This window comes from Neltuma alba, unplaced genomic scaffold, assembly GCF_004799145.2.
Source record: "Neltuma alba isolate B1F8T4 unplaced genomic scaffold, ASM479914v2 tig00011011_pilon, whole genome shotgun sequence".
Lineage (NCBI taxonomy): Eukaryota > Viridiplantae > Streptophyta > Magnoliopsida > Fabales > Fabaceae > Neltuma > Neltuma alba.
Window position 1 is genome coordinate 9,208 of NW_021635764.1, and position 27,407 is coordinate 36,614.

The following is a 27,407-nucleotide window of genomic DNA, read 5'->3' on the forward strand; positions in this document are numbered from 1 at the left end:
AGTTACAAGGAACTCAATTCTCGGCGGCCTTGACTAGTATTGCTTTTCAAAAGTTGATATTTAAAATGTAAAAGTGATGTTGGATGAAAACTTTATAAAAGTTATTGCACTAATAATCGGGTTTGGCAATTATCTCACGGAAATTGCCAAGGTGACATAAAGAATGTCAAAGATAAGCTATTGCCAATTACACACATTTATTAATACAAGCTTTTTCAGTCTACAAAAAATATGCAAGTCAAAAATTAATCACATCATAATAATATACTCCTTCGACCCTTAATATAAAACCTATTTAATTAATTTGATTAGATTCTGAAAATTAAATAAATTAGTTAATTATAAAAAATGTGACACATTTTTTTTAAAACACCATAATCATCTTTCTTAATACCCCTTCCCCTCTTCTATTGATTATGATTGAAAAAGTATTTATAAAGACAATTTAAAAAAAATTGATAAATATAAAAAAAAAATCTTATATTTAGAATTAAAACCTACTCAATAATTAGATCCTATATTAAAAACCGAAGGAGTAATATATATACAATCACGTTTTTCTTTTTTCCTTAGATGTCCTATACTTTATACGCATTTGCCTAATCAGACTAATGCACGCATCTATTAGGAAAATTCAAAGGCAATTCGCGTAAGTACTACACGGCCACGTTATGCCATACAATTGGAAACCATGTAGCTGATTTATTTTTTGGGACAGTAACTATTTAATTAATTTGAATAAAAAAATCCATTATTCCTTGAAAAGCATCAATTAACTGGAAGTCATCCAAAACACAACCACATATTGGACCCCACATTCCAGGGCTTAGGTTTTTTTTTTTTTTTGGGGGAAATTAAAATGCGGTACCAAGAATGAAAATAGTTGCCAACAGATAATTTTAGGGTTTAGGACTATAAGGCCTTAAAGATTTTTATGACAACATCATGGAAAACATGTCTGTGAACCTCTGCTAAATACCAGGTTCTTACCACTAGATAAGTAGAGGACAAAAAGCGAGAGCCACGTAGGACCAATCTACTTCTACCATCAAGAGTATTATTAGATTTGGACATAACAGAAGAAACTATCTCAAAATACATTTGTTATCAAATGGTATGGAGAGATCCATACCTTTTAACATCACAAATGGAAAACTCAAGCCTTCTAATCCACCAAAAAATGAAGTCTCCACTCAAAGGCCCTCAAAAAACCGCAAATGATCCTCAAATGTCTCTCCATGTCTGATTTTGGCCACTGTTCCATCATCGTCAACCTAAAATATTTTCCAAATAGCATATTAACCACAGGAAACAAATTATCTATGAGGGTTACAAAGATGTAATCTTTAGAGCTTAAAACCTCAAAAATCAGTGCTTTTAATTATAACGCTAACAACATTGGAGACAAGTCAAGAGTTCATCTAATGTTCACTTCCTCAGTAACATTAGTAGCCCAAGGAATACTAGATACTACCTCGGGTCCTTAATACAACTTCCAGTCCTTAACATAAAAACTACTACCTCTGATCTTAATCATAAGACATTGTTTGTAAACTACAAACAAAGTCTTTTAACTAGGACTGAAGATAGTATATAACTAATTTGAAGATATTAAGGAAATTAGTTAAAATTGGTTATTTGTTATAAATGTGTGTTGGTCTTCCTAAACTATCAACTTCAATCATTGGCACTGGATAATTGGAATTATCCCTTGTAGAAATCCCTTATAATTAATAGGGATATTTTGGAAAAAGATAGGGGACAAAATGAATTGAAATCTTATATTTAAGATCAAATCCGACCCCTCAGCTAGTTCTTATATTAATAACCGAAGATAGCATATGAGATTTGCTTAAATAATCTGAAAAAAAAAAAAGAAAATTAGTTAAATACGTGTTGGTTTTCTAAAATACCCTCATCATTTACATTGGTTTTCTAAAATATCCTCATTATTTGTATTGAAATTAGCCCTTGATGCAAACTCCGTTAACACACACATTCAAGAGGGATAGTTTGCGGGTAAAAAAAATGACAAGTTCACATGACAAAATGAATTGAAATTTCATATTTAGAATCAAATTTAACTCTCAACTAGCTCTTATATTAGGGATCGGAGGTAGTATTATAGTTTTATTTGAAATATATGAGTTAATACAAACTTTGATCTTTCAAATTTGTCCTCATTTTGGTTTTGATCTCTCAAGTTTCAAACCATAGGTTTTGGTTCCTCAAATTTCTTTTCATTTAAAATTTTAGTCCCTATAATCCAATAAAAACTTGGATCATTTTACTCTTAAGAGAGACCAAACCTATGGTTTGAAACTTGAGGGACCAAAGATTATATTGACCCGAAATATGTTTTATAATTATAAATATAATTTACACGTAAAACAGAACCATACCCAGTACTCAGGAGGCCGCATCTTAAGATTGTAGGTTGATGCCATGCTCATGCAGTAAGCACCAGCATCATGAACAACTAAACCGGCACCCTACAAAATGAAAGCAATTTATACAGATGAATTATGTTGGCATGAAGTACGATGACCATAACGTCCCGGTTGGGCAACACTATTTTTGCTTAACTAATTAATTGTGAGGTCAATTCATTACATTACCTTGGCTGGCGTTGGAAGTACTCTTTTTTTTCCTAAGAAATCTGCAGACTCACAAACAGGGCCAACCACATCAAAAGTTGCATTCTCAGCATCTTCTGGTGCAGGGGAAACCAGTTCTATATGCTGCAATTAAACAATGAAAAATCAATTCCAGAGTGGTATTTAAAGGAAAAATCAATTCCACATTTACAAAAAAGGAAGAAGAAAACATGTATGAAAATAAAAGACAGGATGGCAGAAGATGGCCATCACGAGTAATAGCTGGGGCCCACCGCCAAGGGCAGTTTGCGACCTCTTGATCGAACTTCCTAGTCTTGGGCGAAAAGCTATAGCGCATTCCATCATTTGCTTTAGAATGCCGTCTTTAGGAGCAATAAATAGAATACAAGAATTTTTTCTGTCTTCCTTTCCCTTAATATGCCCCCATAAAGCGGGAGTTCAGGATACAGGGATTTGAAGAATCAATGTGAAATCTATTGTGGCATTCCATCCAAGCTAAAAGTACATGCATCCAGAGGGCCAACAGTATTTAACCAGCCCTTCATGAGGAGGAGGAGCCATTGCACCAGAACATCTAATGAGAAACAAGCTACAGATTACACACCCACATCAGAATCAATGTGTTTGGTCATAAGTCATAAGAGGACTTGAATAATTACCTGGTAAGCATCATACAGACTAGGACGGATAAGTTCAGCCATACTTCCATCAATCACAATAAAATTTTTAGATCCATTAGTTTTGACCCCCGTCACCCTGTTAACTAAGCAACAAGTGTTTGCTATGAGTGATCTCCCAGGTTCAATGATGAGGTTAAGATCCCGTGAAAGGACAAGCTCCCGTACCTATACAATGGATTGATACGGTATTGAATTAGCAGGAAGATTTTTTAAGTAGGCAATGAAATTAAAAATAAATCTATTTTACTTCTCAAAAAGAATTTAACTATTGTCACTATGTCAGTCTCAGAAAAGACCTGATTTCATGGGAAGGTTGTCACATTATGCATTAACTAGAAATTTTAAGAAGTACCAGATCCTCTAACAGATCCTCTTCTATTTGCTAATTTAATAACACTCAAAGATGAGCTCAAAAATACATATACATATGCATGCACCTCACAGCACATATGGAGATAAGAAATAAGGAAATGGAGGGTTACTAACAAGAATGCAGCTTACGCTCTCACTTAGTAACCTATATGACTCATTCCCATTCACCAGGGAAGCATACATATGCATCAAGAGATGATGTTGATCATGTCCCTCAAAATTCCATCATCCGCATATTGTTGTAATATACGCACACAAGTAACAGTTCTTAAGCTAATTAACCACACATCCCTATATCAGAGCACATAGGATGCTGCCATCTAAATATGTGTATTGCAAAATTAAGTGTAACAATTTATCAATTAGTAGCCATTCCTTATTTCTTAAGAGTGGCAAACTTGATCATGCTAAGTACGGGGAGATGAGGAGAGATGTCAATGTTGAGTCCTCACAGTATCAATCAGATCTCTGGGTGTGGGAAGGACAGCGTCAGAATGATAATAATCTATCCCAAGTCCACCACCAATATTTAAATAATTAACTTCAAAACCCTGAGCTCGAATTTGGTCCATGTAGTTGACCATGATAACAGCAGCATCCCTGAAAATGTCCACCTGAGAGAAAAAAAGACGCAACATTGACTTCAATATTTATTCCAAACTAATATTTGGACTGAGATTGAGAAAGATATCCAGCGTTAAAACTAATGTGCAATGGTTACAGAAGAAAATAATGGTAAAAAGCACCCTGAATAACAAGATAACAGTTAAAATTGATTAAACAAATAAAATAATAATGACTAAAGTAACTTTTAGTCCACATTTATCTCATAATTTAATGTGGAGCACAGGGATGATGAAGAAACATACAGAAGTATTGTGGATATACCTTGGTAATTGTTGACCCAAGATGACAATGGGCCCCGACAAGCTTTAACTCATTAGGATGTTCCTTCACAACATCCAAAAACCATTGAAGCTTCTCATTTCTAATGCCAAATTTGGAGTTCTTGTTCCCAGTGGCAATATAAGGATGGACCTTAAAAATAACAAATGACCGATTTTTATGGCAAGAGTTCAGCATAATAAAAAACCTGAATTTGCAGAGTCAAATGACAGCTGGGAAAGCAGAAGTCTCAAGTTGGACCAGTAGCCATGGCCAAAAAAAAAAAAAAGTTGGACCAACAGTGTCTTCTACCCATGATATTCAGGTGTAACAAATGAACATGGTTTTGGGGAAACGGTTGTGAATTTAAAAAAAAAAAAGAAAAAAAGAAGAAGAAATAGCAACAAGAGAGTATCCATAATTATTAGAGGACTTTACCATGTAACAAATGTTTAGGTTATGTATTCATAACAATTTGTGGGAGAAAAGAATCATAGGAAAACAAATAGCTATCATGACAAATGTAGCTTTCGAATGCTTTACGCTGTTAAAATTATGAGCAAAGTGATGAATTTTCAGTCAAATGTTATCATAAATACACCAAACAAAAACTCAAATAGATGTGATGGTAAATACCAACTTTCAGTTCCAAGTTCCTAATAGAGTTAATCTGTTTCAGTCACATCAGTAACCATGCAGGATAATCTCATAATTCAAGAATCCTAGCCAAAGTGCAATATCTACTGAAAGCAAAGCCGAATATTTGGTTTGTTTCTGTAAAACTGAAAGTTTTGAGTCCTATGAAGAGGGATAGATGAAGACCAAAGAGAATGCGCAATGAAGTTTTTAAACGAGACTTGCTGGTTAACAATATATCCAAAGATTTAGTCATTGATATAATACAATAGTATCTTACGATCCATGAAGCCAATTCCACTTGGCTCCTATATCATACTAAACACAATCTATTTCAGTCACATCAATGTCCATGCAGGACATGCTTATTACTTAAGAATTGTAATAGCCAGACTACCACGTGCATTGAAAGCTAAGATTTATTGAATTTCAAGCAATCATCATTTCACCTCAGTCAGGTATTTATTAGCAATACTTGAGAAGAAATTAACATGTTATCAATAAAGGTTTAACAAACTACAGGCAGCATGCAACAATTCTTAATTACTCAGACAAAACTCTTCCAGTAAATACCTGTGGATCCACATTAGGATTAATCCTAAGTAAGACGTTAACCCTTTTACCAGCAATTCTTGCGGCTGCTATAATGTTTTCCAGGTCAAATTCACTGTCAATATTGACAAAAACACCTTCTTGAGCAGCTAGGACCAAATCCTCAAGGAGTTTTCCATTCCCGTTAAAGACACACCTATTCATCCATAAATCAAAAAAAACAGACTGAGAACCTCACACCTATAAGACCCAAAAAAACCATTAATTACTGAAGAATACCAAAGAAGATAATTCCTAAGCTGCGCAAAGCTGAGATGGCATTCTTGAACAGATAATTGGCAACAAGAAGATTCTAAAGAAGCACAGATAGATCAACATATCTACACACGCATTTATGGGTGCATTGTAATCCAACCTTGTGGGATCAAACCCAGCACGAAGAGCCAGCCTCAGCTCATTTCCACTAACAAGCACCGCTCCACAACCCAAATGCCTTAAATGTTCCAAAATCTTCAAATTATTGTTGGCCTTGATGGCATAACCAATAATAGACCTCAAGCCTTCCAAGGCCGATTTATAGGCTTCAACATTTCTAGTAATTTGAGGCTTACTGTACAAGTAGAAAGGACTTCTTTCAACTGATTCCATAACTTCCTGCACTTTAAGCCCCTCACAATATAGATATCCATCTTCAGACTTGGTGAAACAATGCTGAAACTGAGCTGTCTTAGGGTCCTGTATTGAAGTTTTACCAGTATTCTGGGACAGAACCGCTCTAAGAAGACGTGCTCTAGCAGAGGGTTTGAGGGCCAGAGTTGGGTTTTGGGCAAAACGGTTATGATTCAAATGGTAGTTTTGGGCTTTAGGAAGTGAAGCAGAAAAAGAAAAAAGGTGTGTGGTTGCCATGATCGTAGTATGCAAATGCCTGTTACAAGGCAAAAGATTCGATGCTGCTGCCGCTGGCCTTAATTGAGTTTCTGAAAAACAAGAAACAAGAAACAACGTTAGCTATCGCTACGGGTATATTTTACAAACGCACACACACACCACTCAATTCACTTCACTAGAATCCGCCAACTAGCTTAGCTACCATCGCACTGAATAGAACACAGAGACTTAACATCAAACATTTAGGGGCACGGCAGAGCTAGGAATGGACTGGAGGGGACGCAGGCAGCTAACATTCTAATTTTATAGAAAGTGGCAAAATCGTTCTTGTAAAAATTTCTCATTTCTTATTCTGTAACATGTCTAATTAAATTTGTGCATCTATGGCGAAAAATAAAAACAAGGGGCAAATTGTGTTACATGGGAGGCCTAGAACAAAATACCCACAATCTAAAGCTGAGGAATGATTACGCTATCCTTACTTTCCAAGAAGCTGGAACGACGACGGTGACGGAGGAGAGGAAGCTTGGAGTCAGAGGGGCCGCGTGCTCGACGAAGCTTGAAGGAGGAGAAGCAGAACGGCGACCGATGGCGCTGCAGGCCGGAGGAGGAGAAAAACTGAAGGAAACGGTCAGCTGGGAAAAATGAGGGCGGGCCCGGCCGACCGTTTGATTCAGGTTTCGCGTCGCCCGGTAGAGAAAAAGAGAAGTGAAGGGTGAGCTTCAGTTGCAGCCGGCATACCTCAAAGCCAGAAGTCAACGAACAAATTATAAAGCCAAAGGGTTTCCGTTTTTTCTTTTCTCTTCTGTTTTTGTTTCGAAAACTAAAAGAAACATTTTTGTTTGGGCTTTGGGCTTGTCTTCGGCAGCCACTATGAAGGCCTAGGCCCTGTACTCTCGCTAGAATAATGCCACTAAAAAAATACCAGGCCCAACAGATTAATTTTAATGTTATTTAGCTCAAACCACGTGCTATGGAATTCGATTTTTTTCCCTATAAAAATTAATCGATACTGTATTTGATAACATTAATATTGATGGTAAATTTTTGGAAAAAAAAAAACTACCTCCAATTTTTAATATGCGAGTTAGTTGGGAGAAAAAATTTAGTTTAAATATAATACCTCAAATTACTTTGTTCCCATCTTTTTTTAAAATATCACTATTAATTCTAAGGGTGTTATCAAGGGATAAAATCATCTAATTTACATACTTGAAGAAAATAATTTAAGAATACCAATACATATTTGTAACAAACAACTAACTCAACTAATTTTTTTAATATTCTCAAATCTATAATCTAACTTTCATATTAAGGACATAATGTAATATTGATGATAAGATTTTATTTGTTCTTTATTTCAAATAAAAAAATAATTTTTAAAAAGACGGGCCCTAAAGCCTTTTCTTCATTCTTTTTCACTTAAAATAATTTTTATGAAAATAATTTAAAATTAATTATAATTTAATAAAAATTTGAATCATTTTGTTTACAGAACAACCAAAGCTTATAATTTAAAACTAAAAAGATTAAAACTAAGATGTGAACGAAGTTGAGGGCTAACTAATATATTAACCCAACATGAAATAGCCAGAGCCTCCTTACTGCGAAAACCCGAAAAGTCATAAAACAGGCCCTAACCCTGATTTGAGGACCAGGACCAGGCCCAGCTCCAGGCCCAGCTCACGAGTCCGAGGTGTCGTAGCCAGTAGCCATACACCAAGGCGCGAACCAAATTCCAGAATGGAACAGACGAGGAAAATTAGAAAACCCAGTTGCCTGGTGGTACACTGCGTGACACGACAAGCTCACATCGGAAAAATTAACCATCGTCTTCATCACCGGTAGGTGGCGAGACTCATTTCTTCTACGTAATTGCACTCTACAATTCGCCTGAACTGAAAGACGACACAACAATCACATGGCGTCATCGTCCTCCTCCAGCTCTGATAGCTCCTCCTGGGAGCTTCAGTGCGTTGGAACTTTGGAAATCGTAACTCCCAAACCTGTTGGCTTTCTCTGCGGTTCAATCCCGGTTCCCACCGACAAATCCTTCCACGCTTTTGGTTCCAATCTTCTTCCTAACCGTCAAACGTACGCATACTCTCTCTGTGATCATGTCGTTTGATTTTGTAATTTTGGCGTGTTTAATTACTCAAAATTTGGCCTTGCTATTCTTGTGACTGTCATTTTGATACCCGGTTTACTGAGCAATCGTTTTTTTCTGCATTTTTAAATTGTTCATGTGTTTTTTTCCCCTTTCCGCAGAGTAAATGCTCCGCGGTATCGATACCGGATGCTTCCGACTGAGACTGATCTCAATACGCCTCCACTTCTTTCGCATTTTCCTGAAAAGGTTCTCCCTGTTGCTGCTGTGCAGTCAAGAACCACGGGAGGTACTTGTTTCCCACTAGACTAATTTTCATATGTCCATCACTCCCCAATTTGAATAGTGGAAGATTATTTCTGGCTTCTGATTGTCGCTCTTTTAGTAATACAGCTTTTGGCTAGGGATTGGGTAATTATGTGAGTTCAAATCAAATCACCACCACGTGATCAATGGATGTGCAATGCGACACTGGATTGTATTTACTTTTGTATTGAAGCCTCCTAATCCCATGAATGTAAATCCGTTTCCCAGGAGAGAGAAACTTAGCTGTATTACAGCTTCTACCTATATCATCAAATCCACGATTATGTTCCGATAAAATCTAAAGTTCAAAAGGAAGTGTGATAAGCCCTGTTTAAAAAAGAGTATGAAACTTAGATACAGATTTTTGCTAAGCTCAAGCAAGAACAAGGTATTATGTTGACTCGAGTCCAAACAAAGTTCATTTCCTTAATTTGACCAACCAACATGGCCCGGGTTAAGTCAATGCATGTTGTTCTTCTTCGTAACTCTGTGCATGAATTCTTAGGAAGAAAGGATCAGAGTGGGATTAGTTGTCTAAAGTTACCCATTGAATGTTCGTTGAATTTGGACCTCTGTATATCCTCAGAGTTCTCGTGGGGAATTTAAGGGAAGGTGTCAAATTATTTTGATGAGTGTGATTGTGCTTTGTGTTGTTTCATCCCATAAATAAATTTGAACACTCAAAACAATCTGTTGTACTGACAGATTTACTCCTCTTACAACTAGTTTGCTTGATTAGAGAAGCCAATGCTTTTGGAAGTTTTGTAACATTAATATCATCCCCCACTAGAATTCTTTGAAGCACGGACACCTTTTGTCATTCACTAATGTATTGCTGATGCTTTTGACATGTGGATTGTGACAGATTTACCTTGGGATGGTGCTGCTGTTGCATCTAATCTTAGCAGAAAATGCGAGGCACTTGCAGTATCTGGTTTGGCGGAGTATGGAGATGAAATTGATGTGATTGCTCCTGCAGACATTTTGAAGCAGATTTTTAAAATGCCTTATTCAAAGGCTCGATTATCAGTTGCTGTTCATCGCATTGGTCAGACCCTTGTTTTAAACACTGGGTATGTATCTTGACTACTGATCCTTTGATTTGGTTGCAGTGCCTCCACTTTTCCTTTACTGAAGCATTGAATCATAATTGCTGTTGAGAGATGTCTTTCTGGTCCGTGGTAAAAATTCCAGATTCATTTCATTTCATCATTATCATCTCTTTAGATCACAGTGGTTACTTAACTCTCAGAAACATGAGAATTTCAATTTGAAATTTGAGCATTCCCTCTTTTCACCTTTCCTTAAAGAAAAATATATCAAAATTCTACTTTATGTTCTGAAGAAAAAGTATAGATGAGTCTTCTCGATAATTAGAGACTTGCTGATTTCAACAAGAAAAAGCAATGTCTGGAAGACTTAATTTATTTGGTTGTAATCACGTGGAGATGGTTTCATCTTAAGAGTCAATCATTCGAAATTAAAGAAAGGATTCAACTGATTATTGCTTTTAAACTCCTAGCCTGTCAACATTTTCCCAGATCGAATCCTTTACCTCTGAAGGTCATGGCTATACTGACAGCTTTTTATTTTATAACTGGCCCTTTTCTTATAATGATAATCATTGAATTTATTTCATGTGACAAAATATTTTCTGAGGTGCAGCCCCGATGTTGAAGAGGGAGAAAAGTTGATTAGAAGGCATAATAATCAGTCAAAATGTGCTGATCAATCATTATTCTTAAATTTTGCTATGCATTCAGTCAGAATGGAGGCTTGTGATTGCCCTCCAAGTCATCATGTTTCATCAGAAGGGAAGTCAAATAATTCTGTTCTTCCTGGAGGAAATACTCCTCAGATTGTGAAACAACATGATGATGTTGTTCGAGCTGAAAGATACAATAGTTTTACTGAGTACGCAGAGGTTAAGCAGGACAGTTATTTGTGGGGGGGCAAGAAGAATAGAAGAAACAGAAATCATAATCCAGTTAATACGGTGGCATCACAAATTGGTGAAAAACCTAGATCCTTCATGCAAGAGTCTGAGAAACAAAGAAAAGCTGGCAATGACAACTTTCTGAGGGTTTTGTTCTGGCAGTTTCATAATTTCCGCATGCTACTAGGTAGTGACTTGCTTTTGTTCAGTAATGAGAAGTATGTGGCTGTGAGCCTGCATCTATGGGATGTTACTCACCAGGTTTGTGCATTTTTCTAAATTCTTGCATCCTAGTTTATGATTTCAAAATTATTCATTATAATTTCTTAATTTGATAGGTAACGCCATTGACATGGCTGGAAGCTTGGCTTGACAATGTCATGGCGAGTGTGCCTGAGATGGCTATCTGCTATCATCATAATGGTGTTGTTCAAGGATATGAGCTTCTGAAAACAGATGACATATTTCTATTGAAGGGGATATCTGATGATGGGACACCCGCATTTCATCCTTATGTCGTCCAGCAAAATGGTCTTTCTGTTTTGAGATTCCTTCAGGATAATTGCAAACAGGATCCTGGATCTTACTGGGTACTTTTACTATATCTTTCTTGCCTTTTACTTTATTATTATTTTTCACAATTTTTTTTATCGCTTTGTCCTTACTATGTGCAAGCTCTTTTAAATTTTTTCACGCTTAAAATTTCTGGCAAGCCTGACTTAGTTTTGCAGCTTTATAAAGGTGCAGGTGAAGATGACATACAGCTTTTTGATCTTTCTGTTATTCCTAAAAACCATTCTTCTGATGGTTGTCATGATAGTTCAAGCTCCTTGCCTACTTTAATCAGTAGAGGCAGGAGTGATGCTGTGTACTCATTGGGAACTCTCCTCTATCGGATTGCTCATCGGCTTTCACTTTCAATGGTGTGAATTGATCAAACTTGTGTTTGGGCTAATTGTGCTTTTTCGTATTTGAATTAGCTGGTTACTAATTAACGTTGCTTTTGCCACAGGCTGCTAAAAATAGGGCTAGGTGTGTGAGTTTTTTCAGAAAATGTTTGGATTTTCTTGATGACTCAGACCATCTGGTATCTTGTTTTGAAGATATTTTCTTTTTTTCCCTTTTATTTTTTTTTAAATCTTCAATATGATAGCATTGCTAATTGGTGTTCTGTTGAACAGGCAGTACGAGCAATTGCTCATGAACAATTTGCCAGGCTGATTTTAAATTATGATGAAGAACTGAATTTAACGTCTGAATCTCTAGCTGTAGAATGTGACCTAATTGTTACTGAAGCTGAAGAGTCATCCCTTGATGCTGAAAACAGAAATTCTGAGTCAGTTGTCCATGAAGAGGTATTATCTCGTGTTGAATCATGTGAACAAGGACAAATACTTGAGCACTTGGAATCGGATTCTACTGCCAACATGACGTCTGCTACAAACACTGGGGAATTAATGGCCGCAGCTGACATGGAATTAAGCACTCAAGGAGTGGCTCTACCAAACTCTGGTGGTGATGAGAGCTTTTCTGCACAGGAAGTATGTCCAGTTCCTACACCTGTGGTCCAGACAGTAGCTGATCCTGTCTCATCTAAATTAGCTGCAGTGCACCATGTTTCACAAGCCATTAAATCTCTTAGATGGATGCGGCAGCTTCAGAGCAGTGAACCACAGCTAATGGATCAGTTTAGTGAAAATCATAACAGGCAACCTTCATCATTTAATGTGTCTGTTTGTGCATGTGGAGATCCTGACTGTATTGAAGTCTGTGACATTCGGGAATGGCTTCCAACATCCAAGTTAGACCATAAGCTCTGGAAGCTAGTTCTTTTGCTTGGGGAATCTTATCTGGCACTTGCGGAAGCTTATATAGAGGATGGCCAGCTGCATCAAGCTTTGAAGGTTATACAATTAGCATGTTCTGTTTATGGATCGATGCCTCCTCATCTTGAAGATGCGAAATTCATTTCCTCAATGGTTAGTAATTCTTCCTTACGGAGAAAATTCTCCAATAGAAATGATAAAACTGCATTGCTAGATGGCAATATAAAAGATGAGAATTGCATCTCTGATAATGGGTATCTTGCTATCGAGAGGAAGTCTTCTACTTGCCTATTTTGGGCCAAGGCATGGGCTCTAGTTGGGGATGTATATGTTGAGTTTCATAAGATTAAAAGTAAAGAATCAATACAAGAATTGAGAAAATCTACAACCAAAGAATTGAGAATGCCATCTGAGGTTGTGAAGGAAGTTAAAAGGCTGAAGAGTAAATTAACCCAGTTGAGCCAGAACTGCAGCTCATGTTCCCTGATAAATTGCAGTTGCCAGAGTGATAGAGTGAGTAGTGGAAGCAGTGCTAGCAGTAGTAGGGCAGATAGGAGCGTTATGGCTTATGGTAGAAAGCTTAGTAAAAGATCGTATACTAAAAATGTCGCATGCTTGCCACCAAAGGACGCAGAAGAGTGCATGCATGACATTGATGATAGGAAAGAGTCAGAGACGCATGAATCTTGTTCTAGTGTTGTCTCTCAAACTGAATTTAATTCAAAAGAAACATCAGAAGTGAAATATGGTGGAATCTTTGAGTACCTAGATGGTCCTCAAGTTGGAGAAGTGGAGCACAACCTATCAGCTGCTCTAAAATGCTATGAAGAAGCTAGAAAGTCAGTGATTAAACTGCCTTCTGGTTTGTCTGAACTACAATCTGTAGTTAAAAAGAGAGGGTGGGTTTGCAACGAATTGGGCCGAATCAGACTTGAAAAGAAAGAGCTGAGTGAAGCTGAACAGGCATTTACTGATGCCATAAATGCGTTCAAAGAAGTTTCAGACCACACCAATATTATATTGATATATTTAAATTTGGGCCATGGCAGACGGGCTTTGGCTGAGGAGATGGCGTCGAAAATTGAAAATCTTAAGTTACATTCCATCTTCCATAACGCATATAATCAAGCATTAGAGACAACAAAACTAGAATATAGAGAATCTCTTAGATATTATGCAGCTGCAAGGTCAGAATTGAATGCCATCAGTCAAAATGATAGTTCTGTGACAACCAACTTAAGGAATGAGGTACATACACAGTTTGCTCATACTTATCTGCGTCTTGGCATGCTCTTGTTAAGAGAAGATAGTACCGCAGAAGTGTATGAAAATGGATGCTTTGAAGATACATTTATAAGCTGCACCAATACTCATGACAGAAAAGTCAGGAAGGAACTGAAAAAGCATGAGCTTTCAGCTAATGAGGCCATTAGGGAAGCATTGTCTGTGTATGAATCTCTGGGTGAACTACGTAAACAGGAGGCTGCATATGCTTACTTCCAGTTGGCTTGTTATCAGAGAAATTGTTGTTTAAAGTTTATGGATTCAGGTAATAAGAAAGGAGGCTTGTCTAAAGGTGAAAACAGGATTCTGCAACGGGTCAAGCAATATGCATCTTTGGCTGAGAGGAACTGGCAAAAAGCTATGGACTTCTATGGAGCAAAAACTCATCCTTCCATGTATTTGACTATCCTCATAGAGAGATCAGCTCTTTCACTTAGCGTTTCAAGCCATTTGCACTCCTATGCGGTATTTTTCTGAACTTTTGCCAAGTTTTTCCCTGCTGGTTATAAATTTGCAGAGATGATTCATCTGGTCAGCAAGTGTATGTATAAACATATCTATTATCTAGTTCTTGTATTGATTACGGTTCCTCAAAAAGTAATGCACATGGGTAGAATTTGGGTGGAAATTTTTACAGGTCCTGATATGTCATACATAAATAAACATGGGGAAAGATTAACTGACTTGCCACGTTTGGCCATCATATAGAACGAGCGGGCTTGGTTTAATGGCTTCATTTTTTTTTTTTTTCCTTTTTCTGAAAGGTGTGAGTTTCAGTATTGTACTCAGTAACTTATAATATTAATATAAGGGAGAGTTTAGATTATTTTAGTTCTAGGTAAACATCCTCAAGTTCTTTGCTAGATCCTCGAGTTCTCCTCAAGATTCCTGAAGTTTGCTAAGCCATCTTCCTTTTGTTTTTCTGCTTCCACTTTGTGGTCTGTTTCAGTCATAGACTCATTGGTGGTGCTTACGAATTTTGTTGCAGATGCTGGAATCTGCTCTGGCTCATATGCTTGAAGGGCGTCATGTTTCTGATACAAATGGTGATATGCACAGAGCCAGCGATCCTGAACTTGAAGCAAAATATTGGAGGCAGTTGCAGATGCTTCTGAAGAAAATTTTGACCACGACACTTTCATCAGGTCCCAACAAATCGCAGCCATCTTCAACATCTAGCAAATCTGGTGATGGTGGGAAGATCAGGGAACTCTATAAGATGTCTCTGAAGGCAAATGACATGGCCGAAGTGCATGCAATGTACAACTTGTGGATATCGTAAAGGTGAAACTCGTTTTGACTCGAGTCTTTATGTCTCCGCCCCTCTACTTGGTTTCCTTGCTCTGATGATTATGTTGGGGCTGATTTCATTTGGATATCCTTTTGTGGAAAAGCATTCTTCATCTAGTCATCTTCTTTGAAGAGGCTGCTGTGTAATTGTCATTAACCTGAAGAAAAGTAGTCATGTTGGCTGGGAACTGCACTAAAATTTTTTAGCTGAAAACCTTTTTCTTCCCTCTTCCAGGTCCTGAATCTGCCACTACTTGTATTAATACCGTTATTGGCACGCATGATTATGATTTATTAATCTCAAGGGTAATTAGTCAATGAATAGTTTACTTAATCGTTGTCTCTGTTAGTAAGCAAAGAAGGCAGCAAGTTGAAAAGTAACACTTGGACCCTTCCTTTTCAAGGTTTTCTCAGCTTAGTTGGAGAGAGTGATTGCTGGGTGAGAGGAGGTTTTGATCTTTAATTTAGATATAACAACGAAATATGTTTTTATTAATATTTTGTTTTTAAAGAAGGGAAAATCACAAAAAAGGATCTTGAAAATTGAGAATTGCATTTAGGGACCCGTTCACAAAAATTGTTGTCATTTGCTTATCAATCGTCAAAACCAATGCCAGTATTGTAAGGGGTTCTTATTTGTAATTTTTCTATTTTTAAAGTTATTTCTTGGGTGATTTTCCCTTTAAAGAATGATAGGATTTTCAATACTGCATGGGGTCATTAACTAGAAGTGCTGTATCTAAATTCTTCTATTGTTAATATATAGATATTTGCTTCCTTGAAAAAAGAAAAAGCCAATGACGTCGTAGTTTAATGGTATGAAAGCATTCCCGTGCAAGTAAAAAGTTGTGGTTTCATTCTACTGGTAATCTCAAGCTCTTCTAATTTTTTTTTTTTTAATAAAAACAAACGTGCTTTTTGATGAGAGTGGTATGCGGGGCAAAAGGTATAATGCTTATTTATTCCCACTTTTTTCTATCTTTTTATTTCTTTTGTTATTGAAGAGATATTTGACATGTTTAAATTTCATTTTGTAATCGCTGACAGTTACTAGACACAGCATCACTCAGGATGTTAAATCTAGTTAGGAAATGAAGACACTTCCATTACACCATGGGAATTGAGAAATCTGTGAGTTGACACATTTTAAAAATTAAAATATGACTTGTGAATTTTGGAAAACAAAATTATCGAAGTATTCATATTTGATGGAAAAAATATTTTCTTCAAAATACTCTCTCCAGTATTTAATACTCCTCCGGTCCTTATTATAAGACCCAATTTGACTTTTTATTTGGTCCTAATTATAAGACCCAATCCATTTTCTCTCTTATATTTATACATTTTTTTCCAAGATAATCCTTCTAATAATGATAGTTTTAGCCAATATACGTAATTAGCAAGGATATTTTAGGAATAACAACACTTATTTATTATAAATAACCACCTTAACTTACTTCCTTAATTTCCTCAAATAAGTCAATTGGGTCTTATAATTAGGACCGGAGGAGTATAAGAGTTACTCCTTTGGTCATAAGGTAAAGAGAAAATGTTTTTTTTTTCTATTTATGAATTATTTAATTAAATTTTTAATGTGAAGGTATTATTTTGTCTTTAATTTATTATAGTGTAGATAGTTTTTTTTAATAAAAAAATGCATAAATATTAAATAGAGTAAATTGAAAAATTATTATATTTTAATAAAGAGTTAATCTAGTTTAAAGATTTTTTTGATCTGTATGAAATATGTTAGAAAAATAGTTGACTAATTCGAGTAAATTAAAAAAATTGGTTAATTTAATTATTTGTAATAATTATGTGTGATAGCTCGAATTATCATTTGATAGAACTTTTAACATGTGCAATTATTATAAGGATTATTTTAAAAAAATAGATAAATATGAAAGTAAAATAAATTGAGGTCTTATAGTTAGAATTAAATTGAATGTTAAACTAGCTGTTATGTTAAGAAGAATAAAGAGGAAGTAATTTCTTGTTAAGAAATGCTGATATTAAATTAAGTTGGAAAAGAAATAAAAGCCAGTCGAGTCGGCCAATTCACTCTTTTGACAAAAAAAAAAAGAAAAGAAAAGGAGTCGGCCAATTCACTCCAAAAACAGATGAGTTGGATTAAAAAAGAGAAGAAAAACAAAAACAAAAACACAGGAGAAGTCGATGGAGGTCGGTCAAGTGAACGATGACGCGTCCCTCCCTCAAATATCAACGGGGCAAGCCAACGTGGAATACAAAACGGTTGGCACGAAAACAAAAGGGATGTGAAAGGACAATTCCCTCCTTGCACAAGAATGCATTGGGCTTTGCTTCGGCCATTAGCATAAAGCATTTGAGAGTCTCAAAGACTTCAATCCCTATATAATCCTAAAATAATCCCGCCAAAATGGACGCGAAACCTCTCTCGATCTCCTCTCTGCTTCTTGTTTTCCTGATCGTTTCTACTGCAATGGCTGAATCCACCCCCAAACCCGTTGATTCCGCTGATTCTTCTACTCCTGCTGTTCACATCGTCTACACTGAGAAACCCGAGAGTGAAGAGCCTGAGGCCTACCACATCAGAACCCTCACTGCTGTCCTTGGCAGGTTTGTTATTCTGATCCTGTTTCCGGCTCTGATTGTTTCTCGAGGAAAAAAAGGATTTCGGAATTGACCGTGTGGTTGATTTTGTTTGTTTGATTTGCTTGATTCTAGTGAGGAGGCTGCCAAGGAGGCTTTGTTGTACAGTTACAAAAGCGCTGCTAGTGGATTCTCGGCTAAGCTAACTCCGGAGCAGGTTTCTGAAATTTCAAGTAAGTTGGGCCCCCCCTTCCTTTAATTCCTCTGTTTCGCAATAATTTTTAGAAATCATCGTATTTCTTTAGATGTTTAGTGTAGAACACAATTACATTCATGGTGAAGACTGAAGAGAAAGGTTCCTTAGCCTTGATTTTTGAAGTTCCATGTTCATATGACACTGATATTGAAAACAGAATTTTGTGAAAAGGGAGCTGAGTTTAGCCATCCGAGTCTTCTTTTAAAAATAAATAAATAAATGGATAAATGGAATATATAGTTTGGTTGATTTTCTACTTTTCAAATTAAATAAACCGTACGTTGAGTTTAAATTCAATTTCGCTGGTAAATATATTGGGGTTTATGCAAGAACTGGATTTTATTTTTTATTTCATTGAGTAATTTGTAGTTAGATGGAAGGAATCCCAATAGTACTATGAATACAGTAAAAAAGAACAAAATTATGAACATTAACATTCTGTTAAACTGCCTAAAGTTTGAGCATATGTGAATGAATTTGTTTAGCTGAATAGAAATGCGAAACTTAATGCAGTTGAAAAGTAGAAAAGTTTGCAGAAGGGTCATACTCCCCTCTGGTTGGAAATAAAGGGCAACTTCTAGAAGCCGAGCTTGAAAATATAGGGGAAAATGTAATATTTACATTTTGTTTCCAAATCCTGCACTTCCATCATTTATTGCCGGTTCGGGCTTAGTACTTTAGTTGCGTTGTGTTACTGATTTGTTTTTAATTCCAGGATGGCATTTAATTTTGGTCATTTATTGCATTGAAGGGAAAAACAAGGAAAAAACTGAAAGGATAGACATTTTTTTGACAAGACTAAAGATATAAAACCCCGTTCCTTAAGAAGTACCTTTGCCTTATATTTTGGACTGGAGAGAGTAAATTCTAATCTGACACGAAATGAATATGATGGTTGCCTAAATTTAGGATTGCGTGGAAAATGGGATATGAAATGTAATTTGAAGATCGTTATTTTAGTGTTATGATGTATCTCAGAATATATAACTAATTATGGATTCTGCCTATCTCTTTTACGAAAGCATCCAAACGAAATCAAATTTAGCTGGCAGTGGCACTGGACAGATCTAGTGATTGGCATCTGCATGGGAGAGATTTGTTTGATTTCCCATCCTGCACGATGTTCTTGATTCTTCACTTGTATCTGCCGTTTTGTCTTGGTAAAGACAGCCGCATGTGTGCTTCTGTTTCTGTTTCTCTGTAATGCTCAGATTCAAAATTTTCGTTTATGTTTTCTCTAGTTACATTTTATTTATTTAACTTTTTCTTGTGATGTTTGCTCAGATTGTAAGATTATTGTCACATCAATAATCTGCTTATAACCGTCAAAATATATAATATTAGTAATTATAGTCTGATTGTTCATTCTTTACTTTTGCAGAGCAACCAGGTGTTCTTCAAGTTGTTCCAAGCAGGACTCTTCAGGTTCATTCAGGGCCGATGAACCTGCATTAAAGGATGGGGAGATTCTAGGTGAATCTTTCAAGCAGTTTCCTCTACCATGTATAAACTAGTTTGACCCAACCTATGCTCATGTTAATGTTAAGAAAAATATCCTGTACAAGCTTATGATTGTGTGATGTATACAAATGCCCCAAACCTGCATTAACTTTTTCTGGGCTGACGATGAAATAATAATCGCTTGATGCTTTGAAATGTTAAACACAGTTTTCTCTATTACCTTATTTAGCTCACTGCTTATGTATGATGAAAAACAATAGTAATGAACTTGATACAAATTTTTTAAGTATTAGGAACATAAGGGAGCCATTCCTATCATCCAAGGCTTGCGGGCTGAGAAGTGGAAGATGGCATGCTAGTGTCCGTTTTTCCTTAGTCAAATGTAATGTACAAGTGTGTAGGGAGTGATATTTCCCATTTGTTTTGGACTTTTGATATTTCTAATTACACTTGCGCTTCCAAGTCTTCCTTCTTCAAATGTAACTTTGTCTTGTCGTGTGTTTCCAAAACTATCACATGAAATGTTTGCAAAATAATACTAGCAATTGAGGTCTTGTGGTTTGATCAAGACTTGAATCGTGGCTGATTGGATATAGGGATTGTGTGTGTGTGGGTGTGTGTTGTAACATTCAATAATTTGATACTGGAGAAATATGAAATTTTTATTTTATAGCTTATAGGGATTATGTATCACAATTCTCAGAAAAAGAATTGAGTGTGATCCATGCAAAAGTCAAGAGAGCAAACTGGCTATTTTTGAGAGTTTGGTTGAATTATTTCATATTTATTTTTAAAATGGTGTCTAATTTAAATATAAAAAAAATGTGCGAAGTTTCATTATTGATAAATTATAATTAGTGATACTCATATCGAATTTTACGCAACATGCGAGCCTGGCTATGTAGTAGAGTGCGTCATTGTTCACAACCCCTCAATTTTCCGCACATATTTTACTCAGCTGTATTTATATATATATATATGTATGTATGTATAAATTAAAAGTTGAAAAGTATAAATTTTGTTTATCTATTCCAACAAAAAATTGTCTCTCCAAGATATGTATAACATCTTGTTCAACGAGAAATTATTTTATTTTTAATATAATAATAAAGGTAGCTGATATTTTCTTTTGCCCAGACAAGGGGCGCTGAATTGATGTCAAGCTTCCAGAGCCTGGTCCCAAATTTTCAAAATCATTGGAAGTGAAACCGGCAACGGTGGCCCTTCACCCTATCATGCTGACGCGGGAAGACAGACGGTCGTATATTGTATTCGATCACTCGTCCCCCTTCGGCCGTTCCCCACCCGCCTGACCTGTGGTACGGCAGCTTCTCTTCCGATAAATCGAAGGATTCACTATATAAAGTAAATGAGAATCTTTGACATTTGAGAAGTAACAGAAAAACAGTGAAACTCTATTCTGACTCTTGGAAAGCTATCCAACTGCTTGCTACAAATTGCAATCTCTCGCCTGCAAAAGTCGGGTCTTACTGGTCGTAAACGGGAACGCAATGCGCCTTTCCTACCACGTCATGGGCTCGATACCTGCGCGAGGCACCCTGGGATTAGTCTGGCTGATAAACTGGATACCTGAGTTAGCGATACCATCCTACTCAAAAAATTACAATTTCTCGCACACTTACAGAGAGGACAAAGCTGAAATCAGGTCTGTAATTTTCTCGAATTGGGATCTGGAAATTGATCATGTCAACAGAGAGGCGAACATGTGCGCTGATTACCTTGCACGGACTGCTCATGAGGGGAATATGGGGGTGAATATGATTCACGTACCCCCGACTTTTTGTGTAAACCAAATGTGGAATGACCTTACTAATACTGGTTCTAGGAGTCGTTTGTAATCTTCACAAGCTTAGGCTTGCCTTATTATTCAAAACAAAAAGAAAAAAAGAGGAGCATGAGAGAGGAGGAGAAAAAAAAATAGGGGGAAGGTGCGGGAGGAGGTAATAGGAACAAGATCAAACAAACCCACTGGGGAAAAAAATCACATTTACTTATCATTGAATTGAGATTGAAATGAAGAAGAATAGCGTTCCAATAAAAGCTTCTTTACCAAATTTCCTTCCGGTCTTGCCATATCAAACTCCGAGACTCAGAGATCATTTCCTTATTGGCAAGAAGATAGGCCAAGGCCAATTTGGCACGACATATCTCTGTACCCAGAAATCTACAGGGAAGCTTTTTGCCTGCAAATCGATCCCTAAGCGGAAACTATTGTGCAAAGAAGATTATGAGGATGTATGGAGGGAGGTTCAGATCATGCATCATTTGTCGGGGCAGCCTAATGTGGTTCAAATACAAGGAACGTATGAGGATTATTTGTTCGTGGACATAGTTATGGAGCTTTGCGCTGGGGGTGAGCTTTTCGATAGGATCATTCAGAAGGGGAATTACAATGAGAAAGAGGCGGTCAAGTTGATAACGACCATTGTTGGCGTCGTGGAAGCTTGTCACTCTCTTGGGGTCATGCATAGGGATCTCAAGCCCGAGAATTTCTTATTTGAAAATCGCGATGAAGATGCCAAAATGAAGGCTACGGATTTTGGGTTGTCTGCGTTCTACAAGCCAGGTTGATTTTGGACATTGTCCCAATTTTGTCGTCTCCTATCAGAGAATGCTCTCTATTCTCCCACGTTTGTTTATTTCTCGTGATTGTTCTTGTGATTCTAATCATTAAGAGGATCGATGGTTCCTTTTGCTCCTCTTCTTCATTATTGATTGGCAACATTTCATCATTTTTCCTCTTGTCAGGATTTAGTTAATCATGACCCGCCATCACCTTTTCTTTGTTTTCTCTTCTCCCTCCAGGACAATCCTTTTCTGATGTGGTTGGAAGTGCCTATTATGTTCCGCCTGAGGTGCTCCTCAAACATTATGGACCAGAAGCGGATGTGTGGAGTGCTGGTGTCATCTTATACATCTTACTGAGTGGGGTCCCGCCTTTTTGGGCAGGTAAGGATTTTAATGTATCTGTGATTTCTTGGGCTTGCAGATGTGAAATTTTTCTTGTCCATACAGAATCGCCTCTACGGTTTTGTGATCTTTATCCCTCAGCTACATTGACTTTTTCCTATCACTTGCAGAAACTGAGGCCGGAATTTTCAGACAGATTTTGCATGGAAAGCTAGATCTTGAGTCTGATCCATGGCCAAGCATCTCGGAAAGTGCTAAGGATTTGGTAAAAAGTATGCTCGAGAGGGATCCCAAGAAAAGAATCTCTGCGCATGAAGTTTTATGTGAGTTCCTTGACTTGGTGTAGCATTCCAGGGAATTCTCGCATCACAGCTCTGTATAAATCTAATGACCATGGAATTTATGTTTCAGGTCATCCTTGGATCGTTGATGATTCAGTTGTCCCTGACAAGCCTCTGGATTCTGCTGTTTTGTCACGGCTGAAGCAGTTCTCAGAAATGAATAAACTTAAGAAGATGGCACGGCGTGTATGTTATGTTATAATGCTATTCACTCTTCACTGTTATTAAGTTCTGATGAATATGAGCAATGCTATAATATATTACTTCTCCGTTTCTTATTATAAGAGATAAATAACCAAATTACATTGATAAAAAAAACAGTTAAAATTAGTTAAGAACAATCAATATGTAAAAAGTACAATTTTTTTTCTTCCAAAAATGCTCTCATTAATAAGGAGAGAGAGCATGAGAAAGAACAATGATAAATTATTAAAAGAAAGAGAAGTGGGAATGAGAGAGAGTGTGAGTTGGAGACAATAAATATAGGTAAAATAGGAAATCAACACAAAAAAGTAGAGACAACTTTTAAGTGTCTCTTATATATAGGAACATGCTATAAGCATCAAATGTCTCTTATAATAAGGAACGGAAGGAGTATCTATAAGAATCAAATCTTGATTAGCTCGTGGCATTCTTTGAAAAACTATGGTACTTTTTCTTTGCTTTTTCCTATTTTTAAGTATGGGAGAATTGCAACAAACTCTTTAATAGCCAATTAATATCAGTCAACCTCTAGAAAATTATGAATTTTCACTGCACCTCCTTGACCAAAATTTTTTGTGTGCGAAGACAAAAATATCCTTACTTTATTTGATTTGCAAATAGCCAAATGTATATGGCAAATCATGGAATTCTTGTTGTAGATAGCCGAATTTGAGTTATAAATCCCTATAAATTTTTTGGATAAATGAACAATTTAAATTTGATGATTTACAACAAGAATTCGGTAATTTGTAATAAGAATTCGGCAATTTGCAGCTGAAATAAAATCAGGATATTTTTGTCTTCTGACACAAAAAATTTTGGTCAAGGGGATGCAGTGAAATTTCAGAAATTTTTAGGAGTTGACTGATATTAATTAGCTGCTAAAAGGGTTTACTGAATATTTCCCAAAGTATACTGAGTTATTAAGAAGAGTATATTCACTTATGTGGTTTGAACAAGGTAAAGTAATTTGGTTTCCTATGAAAGACCATAACTGTCTCATAGTATAGATTATAGAATGCCCAAAGGCCTGACGTGCTGAAGTCATAATAAGCATCTAGGATTGCAATCTTAGAATATTCTGTTAACTGACAGATGCGGATTGTCCGAGTCCATCTCAAATGTTATTTATCTGATTATGCTGAGAATTGCCAATATCTATGTTGGTGACTCTAATTGCCTCCTATTTTAGAAGTGAATGCATTAGTTATCTTTAGCTGCAGTAGAATTGTCTACGTGGTGAGACAACAAACTAGATATTTCCTGGAACTGATTTCTGATCATGCTAGATTTGACATTGTCAAGGGCAACTCTCATCTGTCCATATTTTTATGTTCTGGAATCTATCCAAATTACGTGTTAATATTTTGCGTAAATGTTTCAGGTCATAGCAGAAAGATGTTCAGAAGAGGAAATCGGTGGTTTAAGAGAGCTGTTCAAAATGATTGACACAGACAACAGCGGAACAATAACATTTGAGGAACTCAAAGAAGGTCTCGAGAGAGTTGGTTCTAAGCTGACGGAATCTGAAATTAAATCCCTTCTGGAAGCGGTAGGTAGATAACTTTAAAAAGTATTTAAAAAGGAAAGGATTTTTTTTCTTTTTTCATTTTTCCTTAAATACTTATACAAATAAGTTGTTCTCGTTTTCATTGCCCGTCTTTATGTTGATTTTGGTGACCCTTGATTGCCTTCCCTCATGAATTTTTGCAGGCCGATATAGACAACAATGGAACGATAGATTATGGTGAATTTCTTGCGGCCACGCTGCACTTGAATAAGATGGAAAGAGAGGAGAATCTGGTTGCAGCCTTTTCCTATTTTGACAAAGATGGCAGTGGTTACATCACCATTGATGAGCTTCAACAGGCCTGTAAAGATTTTGGCCTAGGTGATGTACATCTAGATGAAACAATCAAAGAGATTGATCTAGACAATGTAAGTCTTCTAAGTAAATCTGTTTATGCCTCATCTCTATAAATCTAAGGCCAACTTGTTCTGGTTTCATATTCAAGTAGTTATCTTTTTGTTTAATTTTACTCACAACTTTGTTGTTACTGAACTATTTATTTTTCACAATAAACTTTGCTACCTCGCTTGAACTTATTAGCATTATTACCTGTAAGATGGGACAAACTGGGCATAGCTTTATTGCTTCTATTATAAGTTTGTGATTTTGGCCTGCTACACTTGAAGCAGCTTGTGATTTGTCGGAATGTTGCTATTATTGCATCGGGTAATTGGGTTGTCTGGATCAGATTATTAGATGATATTTATGGTCAATAATCACTGAAATGATCTCATTAAGGGTTCATATCTGAACTGCAATATATTGATTTGTGAATTAGGTTCCATATAACTAAATGTGGAGTTGTTAGAGGGTGATGAAATAGTCCAAGATCATTTTGAATAAGGGACTGTTTAGACAGGGTTCGTTACAGATACACTACTGCTATCTTGGTAAAGAGGAAGGAATTCTTTTCATAATATATATTATTAAACTGTACACCAATTCAAAAGCAGCAAACAGGAAATGGTTTTAAGCATATTTAACGTTCCTTTTATGTGATTGTTCATCGGAAATGAAAATATTTATACGCAAGAGTTTTAATTTTAAAAACATACTCTTCACAAATTTGATCGTATTTGCAAAATGTTTCAAGCGTTATCAAGTCATGAGTCCCACACTGGGAGGTTTATCTTGAAATAGGTGTCTTATAGGGCCTTGATTCCTCCGATTCTAAGGGCTAGCTTTTGGAGTCTGGTTGGCTTTTGAAGTAGCCCATAGAATTTGCTTTCTTCAGCAGCTTGAGAAGAGCACAGATTATATACATCGTTTCTCGTCATTGCAGTATTCCTTGCCCCTCGCTTTTTTTTTTTCCCTCCCTTTGCAGTTGTTCCTCGACCTTGCTTCTGTAGTTGCTCCTTTCTCTATCAACAAAATTCGTTCAATTACAAGAAATTAAATAATATACCATAGACCAAGGTAGCCCCCGTTGGGAAGGATAAGATGGTTTTGTGAGTTGTGATTAAAGTTTGTGCTTTATCTACTTTTTCGGTGCAAAAGACTTTTGTGTGAGTTAGTTGTTAAAAACTAGAATAAAAGCTATTCATAAAATTTTGTCTGACATAGTGTGCTAAAATCCATCTGGGTCTTACCTTTTTTTGCAGGATGGGAGAATTGATTTTGCAGAGTTCTCGGCGATGATGAAGCAAAGCGATGGCGGCGGTGTCGGTCGGAGCAGAACCATGAAAGGCAGTTTAAACTTCAATATGGCAGATGCCTTTGGAGTGCAAGACTCATCCTGATAAGCTAACATAGACCTCTCTTTTTTTGTACAGTTAGAAAGCAAATAACTGTAGATGACAAGTCAGTCTTTAACAGCTTTGAGATTTTGAGATGTCTATTTTGCGTTGGAATGTTCTATTTCTTTTTAGCTCAATTGATGGATTTCTTAAATTTGGTAGATATGCTACTCATCATCTCATAAACCTCTTCCCATGGCTGATCTTTCTCTGACCAATGTAGTTATCAAATCGTTGTTATTTATGTGTATCTATTAAATTGAATCTTCTTCTTCATTCATACCTTTAGAAAGGGTGACAAACAAAAAATTACATGTGAATTTTATATACAAAAGGAAAAACGACAAAAAAGACTGTCGAAATAGAAAAATTGCATTCAGAGATCAGTTTATAAAAATTGTTGTCAAAATCCATACTATTACTATCAAAACCCATTCTAATGTTGTCATAGATCCTTATTTATAATTTTTCTATTTCGGTCTATATAAAATGTCTCTTCTTTTGAGATGATTATAAAATACATTCAATCTTATGAATATATATATATATATATATTTATAAAGAAACTGTATTGGTGCCTGGTGTTCATCTGGTTGATTAAAAGTGAAGTCATTTATGATCTCATATTGAGCACTTTTTCTGCGTAAATCATAGATACTATTTCTAACTGGGCCGGGCGTTTGGCTTTTTTTGTTTTGTTTTTGCAGTTGTTCTCAAAGTCGTGATGAGATTTTTTATTATGATTGAATTGAACTTTAAATTCCATATATCTATGGAATTTGATCAAATAACAAAAGTGAGGTAAAATGTAAAATTTGAATATCTATAACGTAGTTAAAAATTTTTCATATTGATCAACCATCATCCAACACATAAAAAGAGTCAATCTACTTTTCAAACGTCAGCAAAATAAATAATCCCTCCAATTTTTAATATAACAATAAAAATCATTTATGG

General features: G+C 36.2%; 4 protein-coding genes across 5 annotated transcripts; 3 read left to right on the forward strand and 1 right to left on the reverse strand.

The window, feature by feature from the left end:
- Positions 1 to 854: 854 nt before the first annotated feature.
- LOC114760670 (diaminopimelate decarboxylase 1, chloroplastic) lies at positions 855 to 7,374 on the reverse strand. 2 transcript variants are annotated; one of them, XM_028949953.1, is made up of 9 exons: positions 7,114 to 7,374; positions 6,159 to 6,720; positions 5,765 to 5,939; positions 4,559 to 4,708; positions 4,123 to 4,284; positions 3,278 to 3,463; positions 2,619 to 2,741; positions 2,403 to 2,492; positions 855 to 1,274 (listed from the first exon to the last, which is right to left on the reverse strand). In XM_028949953.1, the coding sequence occupies exons 2-9, from the start codon at positions 6,647 to 6,649 to the stop codon at positions 1,194 to 1,196; spliced, it is 1,458 nt and encodes a 485-aa protein (XP_028805786.1). In that variant the 5' UTR covers positions 6,650 to 6,720; positions 7,114 to 7,374; the 3' UTR covers positions 855 to 1,193. The 2 variants fall into 2 exon arrangements, with proteins under 2 accessions (XP_028805786.1, XP_028805787.1); XM_028949954.1 differs by having other exon boundaries at positions 7,079 to 7,374.
- Positions 7,375 to 8,405: 1,031 nt separating this feature from the next.
- Positions 8,406 to 15,714, forward strand: LOC114760669 (uncharacterized). Its single transcript, XM_028949952.1, has 9 exons — positions 8,406 to 8,725; positions 8,900 to 9,027; positions 9,910 to 10,117; positions 10,710 to 11,241; positions 11,319 to 11,570; positions 11,712 to 11,903; positions 11,993 to 12,067; positions 12,162 to 14,555; positions 15,079 to 15,714. Exons 1-9 carry the CDS (start codon positions 8,553 to 8,555, stop codon positions 15,370 to 15,372), a joined length of 4,248 nt encoding a protein of 1,415 aa, XP_028805785.1. The 5' UTR covers positions 8,406 to 8,552; the 3' UTR covers positions 15,373 to 15,714.
- A 1,984-nt stretch (positions 15,715 to 17,698) lies between these two features.
- On the forward strand, positions 17,699 to 20,146 carry LOC114760680 (subtilisin-like protease SBT3.17). Its single transcript, XM_028949965.1, has 3 exons — positions 17,699 to 17,978; positions 18,087 to 18,184; positions 19,589 to 20,146. The coding sequence occupies exons 1-3, from the start codon at positions 17,779 to 17,781 to the stop codon at positions 19,660 to 19,662; spliced, it is 372 nt and encodes a 123-aa protein (XP_028805798.1). The 5' UTR covers positions 17,699 to 17,778; the 3' UTR covers positions 19,663 to 20,146.
- A 1,165-nt stretch (positions 20,147 to 21,311) lies between these two features.
- On the forward strand, positions 21,312 to 26,708 carry LOC114760677 (calcium-dependent protein kinase 11-like). Its single transcript, XM_028949962.1, has 7 exons — positions 21,312 to 22,255; positions 22,495 to 22,638; positions 22,770 to 22,922; positions 23,011 to 23,126; positions 24,529 to 24,696; positions 24,858 to 25,082; positions 26,316 to 26,708. Exons 1-7 carry the CDS (start codon positions 21,703 to 21,705, stop codon positions 26,451 to 26,453), a joined length of 1,497 nt encoding a protein of 498 aa, XP_028805795.1. The 5' UTR covers positions 21,312 to 21,702; the 3' UTR covers positions 26,454 to 26,708.
- Positions 26,709 to 27,407: the final 699 nt, after the last annotated feature.